General features: G+C 54.7%; 1 protein-coding gene across 2 annotated transcripts; it reads left to right on the forward strand.

Moving 5' to 3' along the window:
- The first annotated feature begins 201 nt into the window (after positions 1-201).
- ETNK1 (ethanolamine kinase 1) lies at positions 202-24520 on the forward strand. 2 transcript variants are annotated; one of them, XM_066590771.1, is made up of 8 exons: positions 202-221; positions 17026-17285; positions 19375-19515; positions 19840-19982; positions 22113-22196; positions 22273-22433; positions 22515-22588; positions 22941-24520. In XM_066590771.1, exons 2-8 carry the CDS (start codon positions 17233-17235, stop codon positions 23011-23013), a joined length of 729 nt encoding a protein of 242 aa, XP_066446868.1. In that variant the 5' UTR covers positions 202-221; positions 17026-17232; the 3' UTR covers positions 23014-24520. The 2 variants fall into 2 exon arrangements, with proteins under 2 accessions (XP_066446868.1, XP_066446867.1); XM_066590770.1 differs by lacking the exon at positions 202-221 and adding an exon at positions 9272-9638.
- Positions 24521-25904: the final 1384 nt, after the last annotated feature.

Below are 25904 nucleotides of genomic sequence, written 5' to 3' on the forward strand. Positions count from 1 at the left end.
TCAACTTTCTTCTCCTCCCTCATGCTAAGCTCTCTCTCCCTCCAGTCCCACTCTCATCCTCAGCTCCCTCTTCCTCCTCCTTCCCTCTCTTTCTCATCCTCTCATTACTTGCCATTTTCTTGGCTATTTTTGGCCGCAGTAATTGTTGTTTCTATGGTTACTGCATCGGTTTCTGTCCATAGGTGATTACAGAAGGGTTATGAGCACCTTCCCGGTCCCAGGTAAGTATCTTGTTACTTATGACCGGCCGGTGGAGATTTAACAGAGTTGCACAGACTCCGTGATAGGTTCCTGCTCGCTATGTAACGTGTCCTCAGCGACATCTGAGCTCTGAAAAGTAACCTGTATATTGTTGATCACCTCAACATGTTAACTCATTCCTGGGAGGAAGATATATACTTTTTTGTCGCTGTATTTACGGGTCATTCACACGTTGTTTTTGTGTATGTCCCCATGTTCCATGCTGGTGCTACATACGAAACCCAAGAAATGGACCGTGGGACATTGATCTAATGGAGATCAATAAGTCGCAGTTGGAGCAGCTTCTTCTATTTGTGCCGGAGAGAATAATATGGTTATAGTGGCCCAATACATGCTTTCCTGCCCCCCTCCATAATGTCATACATGTCTGTCTTATGTTGATGCACTGTGCAAAATTGTCTTGTCATTCTGTTATGTGTATTGCACAGCTGCAGCGTGTGATGGGTTAATGTCTACAAAGTATGAGCGTCCGAAAAAGTAACAATTTCTATCCTGTCACGTGGTATGAGAGAGGTTATAAATGTGAGTGCTTGAGAGCGGGAAAGGGTGTCCATGTCTTTAGGAGTGGTAGTCGAGAGGTTCAGCTACGTGGGGGCACTTTCAGCCCTCATGTAGTGAAGCATGGAGGAGGAGGAGGAGCGATTTCCCAAGCGAATGGATCTATGAAGAAGGAGTGAGCCCACAAAAGAGAGAGAGTGAGTGAACAATGAGCAAGCGTTTAAGTCCAAGGCCTAGTGCAGAGGTACTCTGTCCTAACTGTCTCACACCCGCACGTCCCAAAGTCTGGGACCGCCAGGTGGAGGTACTCTATTTATATTGTTCACACTCCAGCGTCCTGAAGTCTGGGTTCTGCTGAGTGTAGGTAAGCATCTTTATTTAGTCACACACAGGCAGCCTGAAGTCTGAGTCTGCCGTGTGGAGGTACTTTGTCTTATCTAATTCCTGCACTTTCCAAACTTGTCTTTTGTGCCTTGTGTATTGCTGAAGTTACCGTTAAGTAACGTTATTATTCCAGGCCCTGACTGTTCCCGGGGACCTGAGGTACTATACTATTGTCTGTGGCTCAGTTATTTCCCCACCGATGTTCCTGCCGGTGGGTGTCGGAATGGTGTTGTCACCCATGATAACTGCTTCACCTGTCCTAATGTTTATTGGGCATCCCCATGCCGCGGGTGTCCGGAAGAGGCCCAGAGCTGCCCTGGCCTTGGCTGCGTGGGAGGGAGCGTGGCAAGTGCCGCTGTGACAAACCAGCATCTTGCCCTCCCAGCTCCTCAGCGCATGCCATGTGTCTGGGGTCACCCTACGGGACGCTGCATGGTCAACCAAATAGCAACCATTAGCCCAAATAGAGTCTTATCATCAAGGATCCCACTTCATATTTGTCCCCGGCCGTCTCAGGTTGTCTCTATCACGGATCACCTTCGTTGCCACCTCTCTAGTCTCAGGACAGGGTGACACACTGTAGGGCCTGGTCTGCCACCTGGTCATTGTTGCAGCCGTCACATCCGCAGTCGTCTCATTGGTGGCACACCTGTGGGGAGACTGGCTCCCTCTCCTCCCACGTGCTTTACTATTCTGCTGTCCACTCTTATTAGGTGGGAGGGTGACTGCCTCTCCTCCTGCACATAGGTGCTCTCACCAGGCCATATTTTTGGCCTGTAGACTGTCCCTTACTTCTCCCGCAATATCAGTCAGGCACCATGGCAGTAGGGAGACTCCGTCTACTCCCACACACTTAGGCTCTTGTTACTTAGGTCCTCCATACCGTTCAGTGCTCATCTCCAACAGGGGGTGAACGCCTGCCACATGACTTGTGCTGTACTTCTCTATGCAATGCACTCAATAGCTGGCTGACCCTGTGAATCTCTAATCTGCCTCTGTTACAGCATCTCTCACAGCGACTGACATGAGAATCGTTAGCTATGGTCACAGGCCCCTTATAGGTACAGCGTTAATGACTATTATACAGTGCTGGAGGTGGGAACTCGTCTGTCACCTTGCATGAATACGGGGGTCTAATTACACATAAGAAGGCAGTTCTTACAGTAGTAAATCTCCATTGAAGAGGTTGTTTCACAGGGACAACCCCTGTCCATATACCCTATTAGGATATATTATATACAGATGAGAGCAAAAAACCTGGTGGTGTTGCAGAAATCTTCTGAGTATACAAGGCAAATGTGAATTTAGCCCAACCTCTCATTTATTGATTTTTTCCCAGCAGAATGTGATTGTTCTTAGTAAGAGAAACCAAGTAATCTTGTAGATATGATACCTTTTAATGGCTAACAAAAATAGAACACACTTCTGGGATAAAACCCCTTCCTTAGCATAGCTGGGTGCATACTGTTAAAATCCTTATGGAGCAGAAGAACATGTGCCAGCGCTCCTGACAAGTGACGGGCTCCCTCCGGTCCTGACAAGTGACGGGCTCCCTCCCGTTCTGACAAGTGACAGGCTCCCTGTGGTCCTGACAAATGATAGGTTCCCAGCAGAGGCGTAACTTGAAGCTTCCGGGCCCCAATGCAAAACCTGTAACAGGGCCCCCAACTATAATACTTTATTCATAGTACTAGATTCCCTATATTGAGAAGAGAGGCCTTATTGTCCCCCTGAGGCTCCTGGGCCTGCGTGCAACCGCATCCCCTGCATTCTCTATAGTTACGCCCCTGGTTCCCAGCGCTCCTGGCAGAAGACGGGCTCCCTGCGATCCTGACAAGTGACGGGCTCCCAGCGCTCCTGACACGTGACGGGCTCCCTGCAGTCCTGACAAGTGAGTGGCTTCCAGCACTCCTGACAAGTGAGGGGCTCCCAGCACTCCTCACAAGAGACAGGCTCCCAGCTCTCCTGACAAGTGACAGGCTCCCTGCAGTCCTGACAGGTGATGGGCTCCTGAAAAGTGGGAGACTCTCAGCACTCCTGAAAAGTGATTGGCTCCCTGCGGTCCTGACAGGTGATGGGCTCCCTGTGGTCCTGACAGGTGATGGGCTCCTGAAAAGTGGGAGACTCTCAGCACTCCTGACAAGTGATTGGCTCCCTGTGGTCCTGACAAGTGATGGGCTCCCTGTGGTCCTGACAGGTAACGGGCTCCCTGCGGTCCTGACAGGTGACGGCTCCTAGGGGTCCTGATAAGTGATGGGCTACCAGCGCTCCTACAAGTGACAGGCTGCCAGCGCTCCTACAAGTGATAGGCTGCCAGCGCTCCTGAAATGTGACGGGCTCCTTGCAGTCGTAACAAGTCATGGGCTCCCAGCGCTACTCACAAGTGATGGGCTTCCATCACTCCTGACAAGTGACAGGTTGCCAGCAATCTTGACAAGTGACGGGCTCCCTGTGGTCCTGACAGTTGACAGGCTCCCTGCGGTCCTGACAGGTGATGGGTTTCCTTGCATTCCTGAGAAGTGACGGGCTCCCAGCGCTCCTGAGAAGTGATGGGCTTCAAGCGCTCCACACAAGTGACGGGCTCCCAGCGCTCCTCACAAGTGATGGGCTCCCTTGCAGTCCTCACAGGTGACGAGCTCCCTGCAGTCCTGACAAGTGGCGGGCTCCCTGTGGTCTTGACAAGTGAAGGACTCCTAGCACTCCTGACACGTGATAGGCTCCCTGCGGTCCTGAGAGGTGACGGGCTCCCTGCCGTCCTGACAGGTGATGGGCTCCCTGCCGTCCTGACAGGTGACGGCTTCTAGCGGTCCTGATAAGTGATGGGCTCCCAGCGCTCCTAACAAGTGACAGGCTGCCAGCGCTCCTGACAAGTGAGAGGCTCCCTGTGGTCCTGACAGGTGACGGGCTCCCTGCGGTCCTGACAAGTGATGGGCTCCCAGTGCTACTCACAAGTGACATGCTCCAAGTGCTCCTGACAAGTGATGGGTTCCCTGCTGTCTTGACAGGTGATGGGCTCCCTGCGGTCCTGGTAGGTAAGGGGTTCCCAGCGGTCCTAACAGGTGAGGGGCTCCCAGCGCTCCTGACAAGTGAGGTGCTCCCAGCGCATTTGACAAGTGAGGGCCTCCCTGCGATCCTGACAGGTGACGGGCTCTTAGCGCTCCTGACAAGTGAGGGGCTCCCAGCAGTCCTGACAGGTGACGGGCTCCCAGTGGTCCTGACAAGTGAGGCGCTCACAGCGTTCTGACAAGTGGCAGGCTCAAGTGCTCCTGACAAGTGATGGGCTCCCAGCACTGCTGACAAGTGAGGGTCTCCCAGCGCTCCTGAAAAGTGACGGGCTCCTAAAAAAATGAGAGACTCTATGCACTTCTGATAGGTGACGGCTCCTAGAGCTCCTGACAAGTGACGGCTCCTAGCGCTCCTGACAAGTGAGGGGCTCCCAGCATCCTGACAAGTGAGGGGCTCCCAGCGCTCCTGACAAGTGATGGCAGACTATAAAATTATATGGGTGTCATAACGGACCCTCTCTATGAGCAGCTCGCTCTCTGAAGACCTCCTCCGTCCATGCTTTAAATGGTTTACCATTCACTCTAATCGATAGCATGCAACGCTACACTTTAGCTCTAGTAGCCGACATTTCCCCGGCTATAGTAGCTGGTCGCTGCGTGGTAAAGAAGCCACACCCTATGACGGAGTAAAACCGCGTAAATAGCTAACTTCTAAACCTCCAGCTGTTCTGCCCCCTACTGATGCGTTACAGTACCGCGCATCTGATCAGTATCTTCCCCTCCCCCCAGTAAACACCCTGTGATACATTGTCGCATTGTTGTTACACATTACACGTACTGCGGTGTCCATAGCGTATCCCGGGACAGCCGTCTCTGTGCAATGCGTTCAATGCTTAATGAGCTCCGGTGTGGAATGTGAACTTTACTCTGTGAATTCTTTCGCCAGCAAGTGAAGTATTTAATATTTAATAGAAAACTTTGTTTTCAGGGCTTGGAGGCAGGTATGTGGTGGCGACTTACAAAGGTGACATCACCCATGCTGGGATAACAAGTACATGGAGAGGATAGGGTTCAATGTGGCAGCTCTTTGTGTTGGCCTGTGGAGCCCTGACCTAAAGCGGATGTTCACTCCTGACAACTGCTCGCTGACACGAGGGCGTCCTTCTACTCAAGAGTCGAGTGTCGGGGTCTAAGAATTCGGGGCTCTGACTACCTCTAAGACAGTATATATAGGCTGGTTGTCAGCTTTAATAGATGGGGGCAGGGCTGTGACTACCTCTCAGACAAGATATACAGGCTGGTTGTCAGCAATAATAGATGGGGGCGGGGCTGTGACTACCTCTCAGACATGGTATACAGGCTGGTTGTCAGCAGTAATAGATAGGGGCGGGGCTGTGAATACCTCTCAGACATGGTATACAGGCTGGTTGTCAGTAATAATAGATGGAGGAGGGCTGTGACTACTTCTCAGACATGATATACAGGCTGGTTGTCAGCAGTAATATATAGGGGCAGGGCTGTGACTACCTCTCAGACAGGATATACAGGCTGGTTGTCAGCAGTAATAGATGGAGGAGGGCTGTGACTACCTCTCAGACAGGATATATAGGCTGGTTGTCAGCAGTAATGGATGGGGCAGGGCTGTGACTATTTCTCACACATGATATACAGGCTGGTTGTCAGCAGTAATAGATGGGGCGGGGCTGTGACTACCTCTCAGACATGATGTGCAGACTGGTTGTTAGCAGTAATAGATGGGGTGGGGCTGTGACTACCTCTCAGACAGGACATACAGGCTGGTTGTTAGCAGTAATAGATGGGGTTGGTCTGGGTCTATCTCTCAGACAGGATATACAGGCTGTCTGTCAGTAGTAATAGATGGGGCGGGGATGTGACTACTTCTCAGACAGGATATACAGGCTGGTTGTCAGCAGTAATAGATGGGGGAGGGGCTGTGACTACTTCTCAGACAGGATATACAGGCTGGTTGTCAGCAGTAATAGATAGGGGTGGGGCTATGAGTACTTCACAGCAATTAAGAAGTCTATGTAGTGACAGATCTGCAGAATAACAGTAGAGAATTAGTAATTCCCAGCAGGCGACTTCTTATTGTTGGATGCTTCCATTTCTGAAAATACCTTGATGAAAAGACAAAGATACACAGATGAGACAAGCGTTATTGGAAGTGAATGAGAGGCTTCTTACAGCGACAAATAAAATTAAAGTGATTTAAATAGAAAAAGGAGAAAATACGAAACGAGGCAAAGTGCAATGCTCTGCAAGTGTATCAAAAGCAAAAACAAAAAACAGCAGAGGATACAATCACAAAAAGATCACCATATGAACATGAGACATCACCACATATAACCGTAGCTTCATCTCCTCTCTGTAGAGGGCAGTATTATAGTAGTTATATTCTTGTACATACAGTGCAGTATTCTACCGTGTTTCCACGAAAATAAGGCACCCCCTGAAAGTAAGACATTTGCAGAAGGCCCAAATATAAGGCCCCCCCCCCCCCGATAATAAGGCACAGTAAAGTGTGCAGGCCAGTCAAGAGGCCCGTCCCCTGCTGCCAGCCCCATTGTCTCCTACCTCCAGATGTATAGGTAGATCTGCAGACAGTCTGCTGTTATCCTGTCCCTGCTGTGTTGTACGAGTGTGCTATTGTGAGCTCCCCTTGCTGGCTGGAAAAGTCCATACTGTACGTTCTGTTCCTGCTGTACACGTCTGCTGTGATGAGCTCCCCCTGGTGGCCAGAAGCTGCAATACCATCCCTGCTTACAAGTGGTACAGGAACTTCTGTCTGCAGCCAGGTACGTTACTTTACAGCCCTTATTTTTTATGGCTCTGTGTGTGAGTCAGGCACCCTGTGTGTGATTCTTAAGGCTGGGTTCTCACAGAGCGTATTTCCAGCAAAAACCTCGCGGTTTGGCCACAGCGATAAACAATGAGATTTCCGCCGGGAAAGCGCTGCTTCAAAACCCACGGCACTCAGCCACTTGTTTTGAAGCGACCTGGCCGCATGCTTTTCCGTTTCTGTGGCCGGTGAATCCGCACCACAACACCGGCTTCTCCCAGCTTTGCCGTGACAGATTTGCTGTCCCATGTGGACGAGATTTCTGAGAAATTTCGTGCACAAAGCTGGCCAATTGAGGGATTAGCGGCCACAGACAGATTTGCCGCAGCGAAATAAGACACCCCCTGAAAATAAGACATAGCGCATATTTGGGAGCAAAAATTAATATAACACGCGTCTTATTTTCGGGGAAACAGGGTAGTAGTTATATTTTATCTATAAGGGACAGTATTATAGTAGTTCTATTCTTGTATATAGGAGGCAATATTATAGTAGTTATATTCATGTACATAGGGGGTAGTATTATAGTAGTTATATTCTTGTACATAGGAGGCAGTATTAAAGTAGCTATGTTCTTGTACATAGGAGGCAGTATTAAAGTAGCTATGTTCTTGTACATAGGGGGCAGTATTATTGAAGTGATATATTCTTGTACATGGGGGCAGTATTATAGCAGTTATATTCTTGTACATAGGGGCAGTATTGTAGTAGTTATATTCTTGTACATAGGGAGCAGTATTATAGTAGTTATATTCTTGTACATGGGGGGCAGTATTATAGTAGTTATATTCTTGTACATATAATAATAATAATAATCTTTATTTGTATAGCGCCAACATATTCCGCAGCGCTTACATAGACAGGGGGGATACAGAAAGACAAAATACAAACATTACAGAACCACGGTTACATATAGTAATCAGTTGATGGAAACAATAGGGGTGCGGGTCCTGCTCCAACGAGCTTACATACTACAAGTAATGGGGTGATACAGAGGGTAAAGGGGCTGGAGATGTGCACAGTATGGCGAGGTGGAGAGTGAGCGATGCTATACACATAGACAATGGTCAGACATTTAGCCGTGTGACGGCAGAAACGGTGTGACTGCAGGAGCGGTTTATGATGGCTAGCAGGGATTGCAGTCAATAGGTCAGGGAGCATGTTAGGGGCAGTATTGTAGTAGTTATATTCTTGTACACAGGGGACAGAATTATACTAGTTATATTCTTGTACATAAGGGGCAGTGTTGTAGTAGCATGTATTATCCTGTTCCCCCGAAAATAAGCCCTACCCTGATTTGGGAGAATTTTCGGGGAGGGTGGAAATATAAGCCCTAGCTCTATTTCATTTTAAAAAAATCAATACATTACCTAGCATGCTCGGTATAGTTCTTCCCACTGCTGTCTGAAGCTTCAGCGCGCTTGCTGCAGTCCTTGGCCGCCCCCAGAGAAGATCGCTTGGTTACAGGATTCATAAATACCGCCTCCAGGAAGTGATGGCTGTGATTGGTTCTCAAGTGCTGCTCAGCAAATCAATGTAAAGCTCGATAAAGCAATGCCATGGCTGTGATTGGTTCATCGAGCGCTGCATTGATTGGCTAAGCAGCGCTCGAGAACCAAACATAGCCATGGCTTCCTAGAGGCGGGATTTGCGAGTTAGCCAATCAATACTGCGGCTCAGCCAATTCAAAGATTCTGCCTCCACAACGGGATGGCAGTGATTGGTTCACTGATCGATGTATTGATTGGCTGAGCAGCGCTCGAGAACCAATCACAGCCATCGCTGCCTGGAGGCAGGATTTATGAATCCTGTAACCAGAAAGTGATCTTCTGTGGGTGGTCAAGAACTGCAGCAAGCGCGCTGGAGCCCAGGAGAGCAGCGGAAGAGCTCGGATCAAGTCTGCTAGTTAAGTATAATAAGACATCCGCCGAAAATAAGACCTAGCACCTCTTTTGGGACATAAATTCATATAAGACAGGGTCTTATTTTCGCGGAAACACGATAGCAGTTGTCTAGCAGCCGTGAGGGATTCTGGGAGACGAGTCAGTGTTTGCTATTATTACAGTATTTGGAGACTTCAGTATTATTATGTGTCATTCTTGCAGTGTTTTAGAGCTTAGAAATGCCCCTCTATTACATATATTACGGGACCGCTTCCTCTCTGTGATGTGACGTACCAGGCGGATGATCAGGTGACGGTCGGCTAGCTGTTCTGATTTGTTAGGCGCCTGTATTAGGTGCTGTGCGGTACGCTGTGACGACGTGGGTCACGCCACTGTTAGGGAGGGGGGCGGCTGCTGGTTGGAATTTTCCATCCTCTGAGTGGCGGATATCTTGGCTCTGCGGCTGTCGGCAGCAGCGGCTCGTGTCGTGACTCGTAGTGACATCGCGACTGTCGGAGGAGGACGGGCGGGGTGTGCGGGACGTCGGGCCGGGCGCTGCTCTCTCTGCTACGCGGCTGTGTCGGCTCCAGGTTCTCGCTGATGGCCAACTATATCCACCTTCCTCCCGGATCCCCGGAGGTGCCGCGCCTGGAGCTCACCGTGCTGGAGAGCGACTACCGGGAGGGGGCGCTGCGGCTGCTGAAGGAGCTGCGGCCGGAGTGGAGGCCGGAGGAGGTCACAACACAGGTGCGGGTCGGGGGAGGGGAGGGGATGCCGGTGGTTGGAGCAGTTGCGGTTTTGGCTGCAGGGTTGGAGGAGTGGCGACTGCGCGGTAGGCGGAGTGGCGCCTGTAGGTGGCGACTGCGCGGTAGGCGGAGTGGCGCCTGTAGGTGGCGACTGCGCGGTAGGCGGAGTGGCGCCTGTAGGTGGCGACTGCGCGGTAGGCGGGGTGGCGACTGCGCGGTAGGCGGGGTGGCGACTGCGCGGTAGGCGGGGGTGGCGCCTGTAGGTGGCGACTGCGCGGTAGGCGGGGTGGCGCCTGTAGGTGGCGACTGCGCGGTAGGCGGGGTGGCGCCTGTAGGTGGCGACTGCGCGGTAGGCGGGGTGGCGCCTGTAGGTGGCGACTGCGCGGTAGGCGGGGTGGCGCCTGTAGGTGGCGACTGCGCGGTAGGCGGGGTGGCGCCTGTAGGTGGCGACTGCGCGGTAGGCGGGGTGGCGCCTGTAGGTGGCGACTGCGCGGTAGGCGGGGGTGGCGCCTGTAGGTGGCGACTGCGCGGTAGGCGGAGTGGCGCCTGTAGGTGGCGACTGCGCGGTAGGCGGAGTGGCGCCTGTAGGTGGCGACTGCGCGGTAGGCGGAGTGGCGCCTGTAGGTGGCGACTGCGCGGTAGGCGGAGTGGCGCCTGTAGGTGGCGACTGCGCGGTAGGCGGAGTGGCGCCTGTAGGTGGCGACTGCGCGGTAGGCGGAGTGGCGGCGGGGTAGGGGGAGCGGCGGCTGTGGGATGCGGCGGCGGGGTAGGGGGAGCGGCGTCTGTGGGATGCGGCGGCGGGGTAGGGGGAGCGGCGGCTGTGGGATGCGGCGGCGGGGTTGGGGGAGCGGCGGCTGTGGGATGGGTAGGGGGAGCGGCGGCTGTGGGATGCGGCGGCTGTGGGATGCGGCGGCTGTGGGATGGGTTGGGGGAGCGGCGGCGGGGTTGCAGGAGGTGGCGATTGCGCGGTAGGAGGAGTGGCGCCTGTAGGTGGCGACTGCGCGGTAGGAGTGGCGGTGGGGTAGGGGGAGTGGCGCCTGTAGGTGGCGGCGGGGTAGGGGGAGTGGTGGCGGGGTAGGGGGAGCTGCGGCTGTGGGATGCGGCGGTTGGGGGAGCGGCGGCTGTGGGATGCGGCGGCGGGGTTGGGGGAGCGGCGGCTGTGGGATGCGGCGGCGAGGTTGGGGGAGCGGCGGCTGTGGGATGCGGCGGCGAGGTTGGGGGAGCGGCGGCTGTGGGATGCGGCGGCGAGGTTGGGGGAGCGGCGGCTGTGGGATGCGGCGGCGAGGTTGGGGGAGCGGCGGCTGTGGGATGCGGCGGCGAGGTTGGGGGAGCGGCGGCTGTGGGATGCGGCGGCGGGGTTGGGGGAGCGGCGGCTGTGGGATGCGGCGGCGGGGTTGGGGGAGCGGCGGCTGTGGGATGCGGCGGCGGGGTTGGGGGAGTGGCGTCTGTAGGTGGCGGCGGGGTTGGGGGAGTGGCGTCTGTAGGTGGCGGCGGGGTTGGGGGAGTGGCGTCTAGGTGGCGGCGGGGTTGGGGGAGTGGCGTCTGTGGGTGGCGGCGGGGTTAGGGGAGTTGCGTCTGTGGGTGGCGGCGGGGTTGGGGGAGTTGCGTCTGTGGGTGGCGGCGGGGTTGGGGGAGTGGCGTCTGTGGGTGGCGGCGGGGTAGGGGGAGTGGCGTCTGTGGGTGGCGGCGGGGTAGGGGGAGTGGCGTCTGTGGGTGGCGGCGGGGTAGGGGGAGTGGCGTCTGTGGGTGGCGGCGGGGTAGGGGGAGTGGCGTCTGTGGGTGGCGGCGGGGTAGGGGGAGTGGCGTCTGTGGGTGGCGGCGGGGTAGGGGGAGTGGCGTCTGTGGGTGGCGGCGGGGTAGGGGGAGTGGCGTCTGTGGGTGGCGGCGGGGTAGGGGGAGTGGCGTCTGTGGGTGGCGGCGGGGTAGGGGGAGTGGCGTCTGTGGGTGGCGGCGGGGTAGGGGTAGAGGGGGGCGGCGGATGCGGGGTAGAGGGGGGCGGCGGCTGCGGGATGCGACGGCCGGGTTGGGGGGGGGGGGGCGGCGGCTGTGGGATGCGACGGCCGGGTTGGAGGGGGCGGCGGCTGTGGGATGCGGCGGCGGGGTTGGGGAAGCGGCGGCTGTGGGATACGGCGGCGGGGTTGGGGGAGTGGCGTCTGTAGGTGGCGTCGGGGTAGGGGGAGTGGCGTCTGTAGGTGGCGGCGGGGTAGGGGGAGTGGCGTCTGTAGGTGGCGGCGGGGTAGGGGGAGTGGCGTCTGTAGGTGGCGGCGGGGTAGGGGGAGTGGCGTCTGTAGGTGGCGGCGGGGTAGGGGGAGTGGCGTCTGTAGGTGGCGGCGGGGTAGGGGGAGTGGCGTCTGTAGGTGGCGGCGGGGTAGGGGGAGTGGCGTCTGTAGGTGGCGGCGGGGTAGGGGGAGTGGCGTCTGTAGGTGGCGGCGGGGTAGGGGGAGTGGCGTCTGTAGGTGGCGGCGGATGCGGGGTAGAGGGGGCGGCGGATGCGGGTTAGGGGGGGGCGGCGGCTGTGGGATGCGGGTTGGGGGGGGGCGGCGGCTGTGGGATGCGACGGCCGGGTTGGGGGGGGGGGGCGGCGGCTGTGGGATGCGACGGCCGGGTTGGGGGGGGGGGTTTGGGAGTGGCGGCGCCTGTGGGATGCGGCGAGGTTGGGGGGGGGGGGGAGTGGCGGCGCCTGTAGGATGCGGCGAGGTTGGGGGGGGGGGAGTGGCGGCGGCGCCTGTAGGATGCGGCGAGGTTGGGGGGGGGGGGAGTGGCGGCGGCGCCTGTAGGATGCGGCGAGGTTGGGGGGGGGGGGAGTGGCGGCGGCGCCTGTAGGATGCGGCGAGGTTGGGGGGGGGGGGGGAGAGTGGCGGCGGCGCCTGTAGGATGCGGCGAGGTTGGGGGGGGGGGGAGTGGCGGCGCCTGTAGGATGCGGCGAGGTTGGGGGGGGGGAGTGGCGGCGGCGGCGCCTGTGGGATGCGGCGAGGTTGGGGGGGGGGGGGGAGTGGCGGCGGCGCCTGTGGGATGCGGCGAGGTTGGAGGGGGGGAGTGGCGGCGGCGCCTGTAGGTTGGAGGGGGGGAGTGGCGGCGGCGCCTGTGGGATGCGGCGAGGTTGGAGGGGGGGAGTGGCGGCGGCGCCTGTGGGATGCGGCGAGGTTGGGGGGGGGGGGAGTGGCGGCGGCGCCTGTAGGATGCGGCGAGGTTGGGGGGGGGGAGTGGCGGCGGCGCCTGTAGGATGCGGCGAGGTTGGGGGGGGGGGGAGTGGCGGCGGCGCCTGTAGGATGCGGCGAGGTTGGGGGGGTGGGGGAGTGGCGGCGGCGCCTGTAGGATGCGGCGAGGTTGGGGGGGCGGGGGAATGGCGGCGGCGCCTGTAGGATGCGGCGAGGTTGGGGGGGGGGGGGGGAATGGCGGCGGCGCCTGTAGGATGCGGCGAGGTTGGGGGGGGGGGGGAATGGCGGCGGCGCCTGTAGAATGCGGCGAGGTTGGGGGGGGGGGGGGGAATGGCGGCGGCGCCTGTAGAATGCGGCGAGGTTGGGGGGGGGGGGGGAATGGCGGCGGCGCCTGTAGGATGCGGCGAGGTTGGGGGGGGGGTATGGCGGCGGCGCCTGTAGGATGCGGCGAGGTTGGGGGGGGGGGGGGGGGGAGTGGCGGCGGCGCCTGTAGGATGCGGCGAGGTTGGGGGGGGGGGGGAGTGGCGGCGGCGCCTGTAGGATGCGGCGAGGTTGGGGGGGGGGGGGAGTGGCGGCGGCGCCTGTAGGATGCGGCGAGGTTGGGGGGGGGGGGGGGAGTGGCGGCGGCGCCTGTAGGATGCGGCGAGGTTGGGGGGGGGGAGTGGCGGCGGCGCCTGTAGGATGCGGCGAGGTTGGGGGGGGGGGGGGGGAGTGGCGGCGGCGCCTGTAGGATGCGGCGCCTGTAGGATGGGGGGGGAGTGGCGGCGGCGGCGCCTGTAGGATGCGGCGGGGTTGGGGGGGGGGGGGGGAGTACGGGCTCTGGGGTTGGAGTTGCGGCAGCTTCTTGCCCTTTTGGAGTTCTACGCTCGGCCACTGTGATGCGTGTTGTTCGGGATGGTGAGGCGCTGTGTGAGCTGTCGCCGTGCTCTTGGGTCCTGGGGGGGGGGGCGCTCTCTCCCTGTACTGATGTCCTGACCCGTTATAGCAGTAGCTCTGCCACTGCTCTCGTCTTCTGTTGCACGTCTTGATGAGTTGCCGCGGTCATGTGACCTCTGATGCTCCTGGCGTTGGAGGAATCGTGTGACTGCGTCTCTGCACGTTCTGTGGGTTTGCCACTTCGTGCTCTTGCTACATCTGGGGTCTGAGCAGCGGTGTGTGGGGGCCCCTGGCCTGGCGTGTGGCCCTGTGTGACGCAGCCAGCTGGGGCCTCCTGTGAGGCACGGCCCAGATTCGCCTCCATCTTCCGTCTCGTCCGACTGCCTGCTGTGACATTTCGTCCTTTTGTTCCTGAAGCCGCAGTGAAGTCACCGGGCGCCGCGCTGGGATGTGAGGCTGGAGCTGCACAGTGACGCTCCCTGTGTTTGGCTTGTTGCGCTGCTACATTGTAACAAACCCTCAGGATTCGGTATACAGTTTCTATGTATTTTTGGTTTCTGGATATTAAAGGGGTTGTCCCGCGCCGAAACGGCTTGTTTTTTTTTTTTCAATAGCCCCCCCGTTCGGCGCGAGACAAACCCGATGCAGGGGTTAAAAAAAAACAAAAACGGATAGTGCTTACCTGAATCCCCGCGCTCCGGTGACTTCTTACTTACCTTGCGAAGATGGCCGCCGGGATCTTCACCCTCGGTGGACCGCAGGTCTTCTGTGCGGTCCATTGCCGATTCCAGCCTCCTGATTGGCTGGAATCGGCACACGTGATGGGGCGGAGCTACGAGGAGCCGCTCTCCGGCACGAGCGGCCCCATTCAGAAAAGAAGACCAGACTGCGCAAGCGCGTCTAATCGGGCGATTAGACGCTGAAAATTAGACGGAGCCATGGAGACGAGGACGCCAGCAACGGAGCAGGTAAGTGAATAACTTCTGTATGGCTCATAATTAATGCACAATGTACATTACAAAGTGCATTAATATGGCCATACAGAAGTGTATACCCCCACTTTGTTTCGCGGGACAACCCCTTTAAGAATTGTATCCACTGACAGCAAGCAGAGATCTTGGAATTGACAAAAAAGTGACTCTGCTTCCTTGCAGCGGCTGTCACGTCCTCCGCTCTGAGCCGTAGTTGGGTCAGTCTCCAGCCTTGTGGGGTCGCATTAGTTTGTGCACCCCTGAAGTTGTACGCAGAACCCGGGGTCATCCTATAAGGAAGGCCTGATCGCCTCGTCCCACAATGCGACATTCCTGACATGCCGAAGAATCCGGCGCATCCAGCTGAACGCGGGCTATTGTTCCCTGCTATCGGGCATTGCAGGCTGGAGGGGAATATCGGTGGGTGATGTGGGACTGTGCAGCTGCGGGTTTGTTACAGCGTATCCTGTCTGTACAATCCTTTGCACTCCGGATGAATATAATGTATCAGTGCAGAGAATGCGGGAGACACGAGGGGCACATCATTTACATAACAGGCTGATGGTTCCCCCCGCTGTGTATTATACCAGACGCCACCGCCAGTTATATACCGTGTACATGCCTGTATTATACCAGCAGGACCAGACGCCACTGCCAGTCGTATACCGTTTACATACGTGTATGATACCAGACGCAGCAGGACCGGTCGCCACCGTGTATATACCTGTATTATACCAGCAGGACCGGACGCCACCGCCAGTTATATACCGTGTATATACCTGTATTATACCAGCAGGACCAGATGCCACTGCCAGTTATATACCGTGTATATACCTGTATTATACCAGCAGGACCAGACGCCACTGCCAGTTATATACCATGTATATACCTGTATTATACCAGCAGGACCAGACGCCACCGCCAGTTATATACCGTGTACATGCCTGTATTATACCAGCAGGACCAGACGCCATTGCCAGTCGTATACCGTGTACATGCCTGTATTTTACCAGCAGGACCAGACGCCACTGCCAGTCGTATACCGTGTACATGCCTGTATTTTACCAGCAGGACCAGACGCCACTGCCAGTCGTATACCATTTACATACGTGTATTATACCAGACGCAGCAGGACCGGCCGCCACCGCCAGTTATATACCGTGTATATACCTGTATTATACCAGCAGGACCAGGCGCCACTGCCAGTCATATACCGTTTACATACGTGTATTATACCACACGCAGCAGGACCGGACGCCACCGCCAGTTATATACCGTGTACATGCCTGTATTATACCAGCAGGACCAGGCGCCACTGCCAGTCATATACCGTTTACATACGTGTATTATACCACACGCAGCAGGACCGGACGCCACCGCCAGTTATATACCGTGTACATGCCTGTATTATACCAGACGCAGCGGGACCGGACGCTACCGCCAGTTATGTGTGTACATGCCTGTATTATACCAGCCAAGGCAGGACCAGATGCCACCGCCAGTTATATACCGTGTACATGCCTGTATTATACCAGCCAAGGCAGGACCAGATGCCACCGCCAGTTATATACCGTGTACATGCCTGTATTATACCAGCCGCAGCAGAACCGGGCGCCACCACCAGTTATATACCGTGTATATACCTGTATTATACCAGCAGGACCAGGAGCCACCGCCAGACGTATACCGTTTACATACATGTATTATACCAGACGCAGCAGGACCGGACGCCACTGCCAGTTTACTACAGTGTACATACGTGTATTATACCAGAAGCGACAGGACTGGATGCCACCGCCAGTTACATACCGTGTACGTGGCTGTATTATACCAGACGCAGCAGGATCGGACGCCACCGCCAGTTTTAAATATACATTACTTATCCTGTACTGATCCTGAGTTCCATCCTGTATTATACTCCAGAGCTGCACTCGCTATTCTGCTGCTGGAGTCACTCTTTATACGATGAGATGAGATCTTGAGGTGCTGGTGACTCCTCCTGCTGTCATTTCTTTCTCTCCAGTTTTTTTTGCAATCTAGGTTTGGTCACTGCTGCTCTCTGTTATCAGCCAGGAACACTTTATTAAGGGAGTTTTCCTTTTTTTTTTTTTTTTTTTTGCAAAAGCTCAATCTGCGTTTTTTGGCATTTGGGGTGTTTTTTGTTTTTTGTTTTTTAAAACACTCGAAAGGCCTATTGGCTCTTGCAATAAAACATTTTTTAAACTTTATCGTGGGTGGCAGCAATGCAATTCTTAAAAAAAGAAAAATAATCGCTGAAGCTCAAAAATCGCAGGAACAGATGCAATTTTTGCCACAATTTTCTTTCAGCAACATTGTGATTGGCCGTGTAAAACCAGCCTATGACTGATGTTTCCTCTTCCAGGTATTTACGGATGGAATAACCAACAAGCTGATTGGCTGTTACGTGGGCGGGGCCTCAGAGGACGTAGTGCTGGTGCGGATCTACGGGAATAAGACGGAGCTGCTGGTGGACCGCGACGAGGAGGTGAAGAGTTTCCGGGTGCTGCAGTCGCACGGCTGCGCCCCCAAGCTGTACTGCACCTTCAATAATGGCCTGTGCTACGAGTTCATGCAGGGGGCGGCGCTGGACCCCGAGCACGTCTGTAACCCTAAGATATGCAGGTACGCTGCCGCTACCTTGTTATCCCCTTAATCACACAACCATGTTTCTCTTTCTCCACTTTCTAACCCTCCCCTTCGCTTTACTATTTGTCCGCCATCGTGCTCAAACAGCTTCTTGCATTCTTCCGCAGTGCTGCTTAATGTATGGGAGAAATGGGGTGGGTGGGGGTGGGGTCGTGATGGTGTTCACTCTGCGGCAAAAGTGGCACGATAACTTTATCGCTGACGTCAAACTTATGTGAGGCTTTATTTTAATAATGGAAGCAGTGGTGTATACTGTGTATCGGGGCTGAAGGGGCTGCTTTGCGGGGTCAGTGGTGTATACTGTGTATCGGGGCTGAAGGGGCTGCTTTGCGGGGTCAGTGGTGTATACTGTGTATCGGGGCTGAAGGGGCTGCTTTGCGGGGTCAGTGGTGTATACTGTGTATCGGGGCTGAAGGGGCTGCTGTGCGGGGTCAGTGGTGTATACTGTGTATCGGGGCTGAAGGGGCTGCTTTGCGGGGTCAGTGGTGTATACTGTGTATCGGGGCTGCTTTGCGGGGTCAGTGGTGTATACTGTGTATCGGGGCTGGAGGGGCTGCTGTGCGGGGTCAGTGGTGTATACTGTGTATCGGGGCTGGAGGGGCTGCTGTGCGGGGTCACTGGTGTATACTGTGTATCGGGGCTGGAGGGGCTGCTGTGCGGGGTCACTGGTGTATACTGTGTATCGGGGCTGGAGGGGCTGCTGTGCGGGGTCACTGGTGTATACTGTGTATCGGGGCTGGAGGGGCTGCTGTGCGGGGTCAGTGGTGTATACTGTGTATCGGGGCTGCTTTGCGGGGTCAGTGGTGTATACTGTGTATCGGGGCTGGAGGGGCTGCTGTGCGGGGTCAGTGGTGTATACTGTGTATCGGGGCTGAAGGGGCTGCTTTGCGGGGTCAGTGGTGTATACTGTGTATCGGGGCTGCTTTGCGGGGTCAGTGGTGTATACTGTGTATCGGGGCTGGAGGGGCTGCTGTGCGGGGTCAGTGGTGTATACTGTGTATCGGGGCTGGAGGGGCTGCTGTGCGGGGTCAGTGGTGTATACTGTGTATCGGGGCTGGAGGGGCTGCTGTGCGGGGTCAGTGGTGTATACTGTGTATCGGGGCTGGAGGGGCTGCTGTGCGGGGTCAGTGGTGTATACTGTGTATCGGGGCTGGAGGGGCTGCTGTGCGGGGTCAGTGGTGTATACTGTGTATCGGGGCTGGAGGGGCTGCTGCGGGTGGCAGTGGTGTATACTGTGTCAGGGCTGCTGCGGGGTCAGTGGTGTATACTGTGTATCGGGGCTGGAGGGGCTGCTTTGCGGGGTCAGTGGTGTATACTGTGTATCGGGGCTGGAGGAGCTGCTGCGGGTGGCAGTGGTGTATACTGTGTATCGAGGCTGGAGGAGCTGCTGCGGGTGGCAGTGGTGTATACTGTGTATCGGGGCTGGAGGAGCTGCTGCGGGTGGCAGTGGTGTATACTGTGTATCGAGGCTGGAGGGGCTGCTTTGCGGGGTCAGTGGTGTATACTGTGTATCGGGGCTGGAGGGGCTGCTTTGCGGGGTCAGTGGTGTATACTGTGTATCGGGGCTGGAGGGGCTGCTTTGCGGGGTCAGTGGTGTATACTGTGTATCGGGGCTGGAGGGGCTGCTTTGCGGGGTCAGTGGTGTATACTGTGTATCGGGGCTGGAGGGGCTGCTTTGCGGGGTCAGTGGTGTATACTGTGTCAGGGCTGCTGCGGGGTGAGCTGCAGGCGCCGCTTCTCCTGCGTGGCCCCTCGCTCCTCTCTGAAGGTGACAGCGTTAAGTCCTGCCGGTAATTCCCCCGCTGCTTACACAGGACATTCAGCTGCTAAGAGGCTTTTGGCGGTCGTCACGCTGCGCTTCAGGGAGGCGGTGGTCACATCGCAGCTCGTGGATCAGCCTGCAGCGCCTCATTAATCCGACCGTTTCATGGGGCGTCCTCTTTCAGGAACAGCAATGATCTCCGTCCAGGAACTTGTGCCAGGGGTGGGGGCCTTCCAACTTGATACTTTGTTTACTCTTCTGGGGTGTTCGTTACATTGTGTTTCCTGTTCTCCCTCCCTTCAGGCTTATAGCGCGACGACTTGCCAAGATCCACGCGATTCACGCGCACAATGGCTGGATCCCGAAATCCAACCTTTGGCTGAAAATGCGGGCGTACTTCTCCCTCACCCCCACTGAGTTCCCGGACCGCCTCGTCCACGACAGGTGAGCAACTGGCGCGATATTTCATCAAAGGGCCGCGCCAGTCGCCCTATAGTGAAGAGTTCTGCGACCATTTAATAGACTTTCCTTCAACTTCTCACAGCTTTCAAGACCTCTGCTTACTGACAGTGGATTGCAACACAGGGTGAAAACTGACAAGCTGTTTGTTACACTGTATGGGTGCAGGGAAGAGCTGTCAGTCCAGGGCTGACTTTACTGCTACACTGTAGCAAATCTCAGTGTCTGTTTGTAAACAAGAATCTTTCCATTCACTGACTGTAAGCAGAGATGTGGAAGAAGTGAAGACCCATTCCTCCTATTTTCCAGATTTGTTCGCGACGTCCCAAACCGGGCCGTTCTGGAGCAGGAGATGGCATGGATGGAGGTTGCGCTATCCAGCCTGGGCTCTCCGGTCGTGCTATGTCACAACGACCTGCTGTGTAAGAACATCATCTACAATGAGAAGAGCGGTAAGTAGGAGGCGCCGCTGCTTGCCGTAACTTTTTTTTCTTTTCTCCTGTGGCAAGTAGGAAACCTATCAGTGAACGGCGGCCGCCGCCTCCCGCCCCGTCCTTCATGGACTGCTAAGTTAAAGGTTTGCGTTGGCATAGAACGCGTTCTGTCGCTTGTTTACTTTCAGGACCTCTGCTTGCTGTCGCTGAACAGCAACATATATTTCCCCATCCAAAAATGTCTTGCTTTGATGGGCGAGTCTCATTCCAGGCTGATGACCCTTGGCTACACTGATACGCTGTAAGAAACACTCAGTGTCTGTAGGACTAGGTTTGGCTGTCTTTTCCAGTCACTGACAGCAAGCAGAGATCATGATAATGGCAGAGGACTTGAGCGTGAAGTCTGCTGGCGCTTTTTCTTGTACGGTGACTGCTGCTGCTTCAGGGTACATTGGCGCAGTCAGATTTTGGTGATAATTGTGGCAAAGGCTGTGATTTGCCAGAACCGCGTGAACGCCTCTTCATAGAGGAAGCTGCCATATATATGGGGAGGATGTAAGTTTGAGGTATATCTGACCTCCCACCCTAATACTTGATCCCCACAATAGGTGTCATTGAGCCTCATTCTATAGGGCCTCTATTTACTGTTGTGAGTGTCAGCCCTGCTTATCTTGGCTGCTGCAGTAAAATAGACCTGTCTGCACTGTAGACTAATCTGCTGACCTCTAGTGGAGGGCATGGAAACTGCAATTGGTGTACGACGTAAAGTGTCCAACTGCAGTAATGACATGACGCTGGATGACTGCCAGGTTCTGATACAAGTGGGTGTGGTTACATGGTCTGGGGTCTCCTGTATATGCCGGTATCTGGACCTATGGAGGGGCCGCAGGTACAGACCACCACCTTGCTGTAGTCTTTGCCAAGGAACCAGAAGTGGTAACAGCGAGGGGTGCCATTATTATCTGTGGGGGAAGGGTGGGGATGGGATGACCTGTGATTGCGTCTCAACGGGATATAAATCGTCCAAACTCCTACAACAGCAGAATAGTTACTGCAGCTCTGGAGGTGATTGGAGGATAAGATGTAACTTGGGGTCCAAATTTCACTTTAAAATTATTTAGAGAAGAAATCTTTCAGCATTTTTAAATTTAACCCATGAAGTTCTGTGTTGTACAATGTTGGTGCCAAATTCTCTTCATCTGCCGCAGATGAGGTCTGCCATTGCTGCTGCCCAGCGGCGGCGCTCTCCACGCTTCTTGGCGGTTTGTCGATCACATGTTCACTTGCGCCTCCCTCGTAGGAGTGAACGGTAACTGCCTCATCAGTCTCTTTCTAGATCTTTCCTGTTTGTTTCTTTTCTGTCATTGTACGTAACAGACAAGGGCGCAGATGTAGAACCGCCTCCCTGTATGTCTGATAGACAGGGGTCCACCACATTGGTGATTGGGGCCAGACTGTGAACTTTGCTGACACACCTGTAGCATTTGTGGTGCAGGTTAAGATTGTTTCCCACACCTGATCCTGCTACTGAGGGGGTGCTCTAACCGTGGAGGCAGGGGAGGGTGGCGTGGCGAGGTTCGTGTCCCCTCCCCCCTGTCCCACTATATGTATCCCTGATGAATCTCATCTGTGCTGGGTTCACACTTCTCCATTTACCATCTTCACGGAGTCCTGCTTATCTTGGCTGCTGCAGTACAATAGACCTGTCTGCACTGTAGACTGTTGTGCTGACATCTAGTGGACAACTTGCAGAATGCAGTTATTTAATGTGTAATGACAGTTTGCCGCATAATGAAGTGAAGCCCCGTTAATTGTAGATCTAAGAAAGCTGCAGTACACACGGGTTGGGTCTGTGCAGCCCTATACCCCTCTTGCCCACCACCACCCATCCCCCGTCATCTGATTGCTTGTTGGTGGCATTCAGTTTCCCAGCAGGCTGACAATGGGAAATGACTATTGGCTTGTGCTGTAGTGTGCGGCTCCAGCTCTGCTGCATCTACAGGTCCCCTTCCCCAGTATTACACTCCCCGTCCTGTAATGTTCACAGCTTTGGCCCCCACCAATGTGGAGGTTATAGGGGGTCCATGTTCTGTGGGTGCACCATGCCCCTCCTCCACACTGATCCTTTTTGACTCTTTCCTCCTCTAGATGGTGTCCAGTTCATCGACTACGAATATTCGGGGTACAACTACCAGGCGTACGACATTGGTAACCACTTCAATGAGTTTGCAGGTGCGGAGCCCCTCCTTACCCCATCCCCTTTTGTGAGCCCGCAGGGCGGCTGCTCACCTGTCTGTCTTTCCTCTAGGGGTGAACGAGGTGGACTACAGCCTTTACCCAGACCGGGTGCTGCAGCTCCACTGGCTAAGAGACTATCTGGAGGCTTACAAGCAGTTCAAGGGTGTCCGAGCGGAGGTGTCTGAGAACGAGGTGGAGCGGCTCTACGTGCAGGTCAATCAGTTCGCTCTGGTAAGTAAAGGGGAGTAGTGACCATCTCAGCGCCCAGTAAAATAATGGGGGCTGTTCTCTCATGGTGTCTCTTCTCCACAGGCCTCGCACTTCTTCTGGGGTCTCTGGGCCTTGATTCAAGCAAAATATTCCAAAATCGACTTTGACTTCTTAGGGTGAGTATTGCCTGCTGTCGTCACCATCATGCCTCCTGGGGAGCCTCTGTCCTCTCTAGGGACGCCACTAACTGCACCTTGTGTCACACCCCCTGAGAAGGTGGTGAAATTTTGTCCCCCTGCAACCATCACTAGAGGGAGCTCTCTGCATACAAGTTTGTTGACTTCAATGAGAGCTGTATATGCAGGGAGCTCCCCCTGGTGGTGGCTGCAGGAAGCAGTATCTTGTCATGTTCCTCTTTTCATGCAGGGGATTTGGAGCTCTATCAGGGTAAATTTTCCCCCACCACCCCCAAACAAAGAAAAACATGTATCTTCTCCTCTTCCTAACGCCCATCACTTTTTACCGCAGCTACGCCATTGTTCGGCTGAACCAGTACCTTAAAATGAAGCCGGAGGTGATGGGACTGTCTCTTCCCGAATAACCGGAGAAGATGGCGGACAATTCTTATGGATCCACTCATCACTTCACCGGACTCTCCGGGACCACGCCACCGCCGGACGCTCTGGACAGCGGGGTTTTCTTTTAATGCCTTTTCTGTTAGATCGCGCCTTTAATTTCAGACTGACGACCGCGGACGATTATTCTTAATTTAATATTTTAAGTCTTATTTATAGCGTTATTGATCTTTTTTGCGTTTTCTTGAAGTTGCCGTCTGTGTAGGACCTCCGTGGTCCTGTTGGCGGCGTCCGTGGTGCGTCACTTGTGGTTTTTCTGCATTTCACCACTGGACGGGCCCCAGGGCCCCTGTCAGCTCACTTGCTGTATAAAGTGAATGTCGGAATGACGCCACATCCCGTAACTGGAAGCGTTCTGCACCTCATTCCGTGCGGCAGTGGCGCCGTGGCAGCAGAATGCGTTGTGATTTGGCTGCTGGATTGCAGCTCGTCTTTGCGCACTTTAGAGATGCCCAGGTGGTTTAAGTGCCCATCGTCTCACATGATGGCGGCAGTGGGAGGGCGACGAATCTACCTTGAATTGTATATATGTAACATGGTAAGACGCCGGTAACGTTGATTGTCTTGTCGCTGGATGTTGTCGTTGTGCTGATCGCCTCTTGGGTGTAAATGTAACAAGTCACTGGAGCCTGTTTGGCGCACAAGCTAGACCAAAATACTTACGCTTATACTGGCGCCCGTTCACTGCGTGCAATGCTTGTACTGTCGCAGAGCCGTACGGCGCTACATACTCCAAGGAGTCTGGTAAAGCTGGCGCATGACTTTCCCAGACTCCTCCCAGATGTACTGGCTGCCATATTACCTTGACGCACAACAGTTGTCCTCGTCCCAATGATATTTGGGGTCTTGTGGCCGCATAGTGCCCGGCCCTTACGTGGGACATCATAGCACCTGCACTGCGCCAATTTATTGAGTACATTTTCCGGATGAATGCAGTTGACGTGCTTGATAATGAAGGAGCGGCGCTGCGTCTATCTCCGGCCTACCAATCTTTCCTGTACGCTGTTTACGGGGGCTGGAATCTCGTTGCCTTTTCTGTCACGGACTGTGTCTCAATGAAGGTGTATATACGACAAAATGGAGGAAACGGGTGCGACGCTGTCGGAGCCGCCGCATGTAGCATATTGTACATACAGAGCCAGTGTAAATGACACGTGTAAATTGTAGATTTGTCGCTTCTGCTTGGTATCTCTGCCTCCTGTAAAGCTCCTCCCCCTAATTGTCGGCGCTCGCTGCAGAAACCGCGTCTTAACCAAAAGCTACTTGACAAAACTAGATCATTTTGCAAATGTAGATGGAAGCACTTTACTTATTGTATGAGGCAATAAGTGACAGCAGCGCCATTCCTGCTCCGCCACCATGCCCGTCTGAGAATGTTGGTGGCGCCAGTAATGGTCAGGATGGCCACAAACAACTGTGAAATCTGTATAACTTCTGACTTGTCCGAAATAAAGATCATCCCTGTTAACTCTAGGTGAAGTCCATCATTATGTGTTCAATGTCTCTGCTGTCTTAGTCTACCTGCAGCCCCCACTAGGGGAGCACACAAGTGTCTGTATATAGGGGGGTGCACAGAGGGGTTTGCAGCTCCCATTGTTACATTGTACCATTCTGCCTGCAGCCACCACTAGGGGGAGCCCATAGCCTGCTGAGTTTATTATTGCCGTCTTCGAGCTGTATACATATACAAGGTTCTTCTAATAAGGAACAGATTTGAGGCTTTAATTACAAACTACATGAAAGGGACACAATCCGACATACCAGTAAGTTCCGTCTTCTGCCGCAGTGCTGTTTCTCGTTTACTGGTAAGCGGTGCGATCACAGGAGAAATCGCTTTGTGTGCTGGAGTCTGCTGAATGCAAATCTATTGCTCTAGTACAACATGGATTATGGTGTTGCTCACAAGCAAGTTCAAAAGTGTTAGGCTGGATTCACACAGGATGCGCAATTGCCGCGGAATGTCTGTGCGGACTTTCTGCACGGAAATTCCGCTCCCATTTATAATCCCGGGATTAGCCAGCAAAGTGGATGAGATTTGCAAAAATCTCATCCACGCTGCGGCCAAGCCATGCTAAAATTGCCATGCGCCGTGGAAATCAAAGCCTATGCCATTTCTTTCTTAGTTTCCGCTGCGGCCTCTCTTCTCTATGGGGAGAGAGCCGCAGCGGAATGCAGGCTGTGAAGCTGCTCCAAAATCTGCGGCTAGAGGCAGTGGGTTTTGAAGTTGCACTTATCGCGTGGAAATCTCGTGGTTTTCCGGTGCGTTCATTCCGTGGGATTTTGCTCCCGTGTGAACCCAGCCTTAGAGATAATCTGCTGCTTTGCATCAGTGCTGGCTGCCCCTGCGGCTCATGACCATTAGAGGTGGGTGGCAGAAAAATGGAATTTACGGGTAGGTCATAAACTTGGAACCTTCCTATTCTTAGTATGTAAATTGTGTATCTGTCTTCTGTAGGACCACAGAACACCGCAGCGCCCCCTGCGGTGTACATAGCATGGGTTATTCCATAGGAACAGCTCTGTTCTACTTCTCATTTTCACCACAACTAGCTACTATCCCTGAATAACGAAAGTTATTATACTTAAAGGCAGTTGTAAATCTCAACGTCACAGAAGAACTTGGGAGTATAAATGTATAACCAGCATTGATACCATCAAAAATGGAATGAACCTTGGAGGGGTCGTCGTGCATCACTGGAGAATATGAGAAATTACAGCAACGACAACACGCTGGCCTGGTGCCCCTCTAACACCAATTCAGAGACCATAGCACCTTTACATCCCTAATTAGTACTTAATTAGGACTAATTAAGTATTTAATTATCTGCTCATTCTATTCTAGTATTGTTTTAAGTGC

The sequence above is a fragment of the Eleutherodactylus coqui genome, chromosome 2 (genome assembly GCF_035609145.1).
Source record: "Eleutherodactylus coqui strain aEleCoq1 chromosome 2, aEleCoq1.hap1, whole genome shotgun sequence".
NCBI classification, from domain to species: Eukaryota; Metazoa; Chordata; class Amphibia; order Anura; family Eleutherodactylidae; genus Eleutherodactylus; species Eleutherodactylus coqui.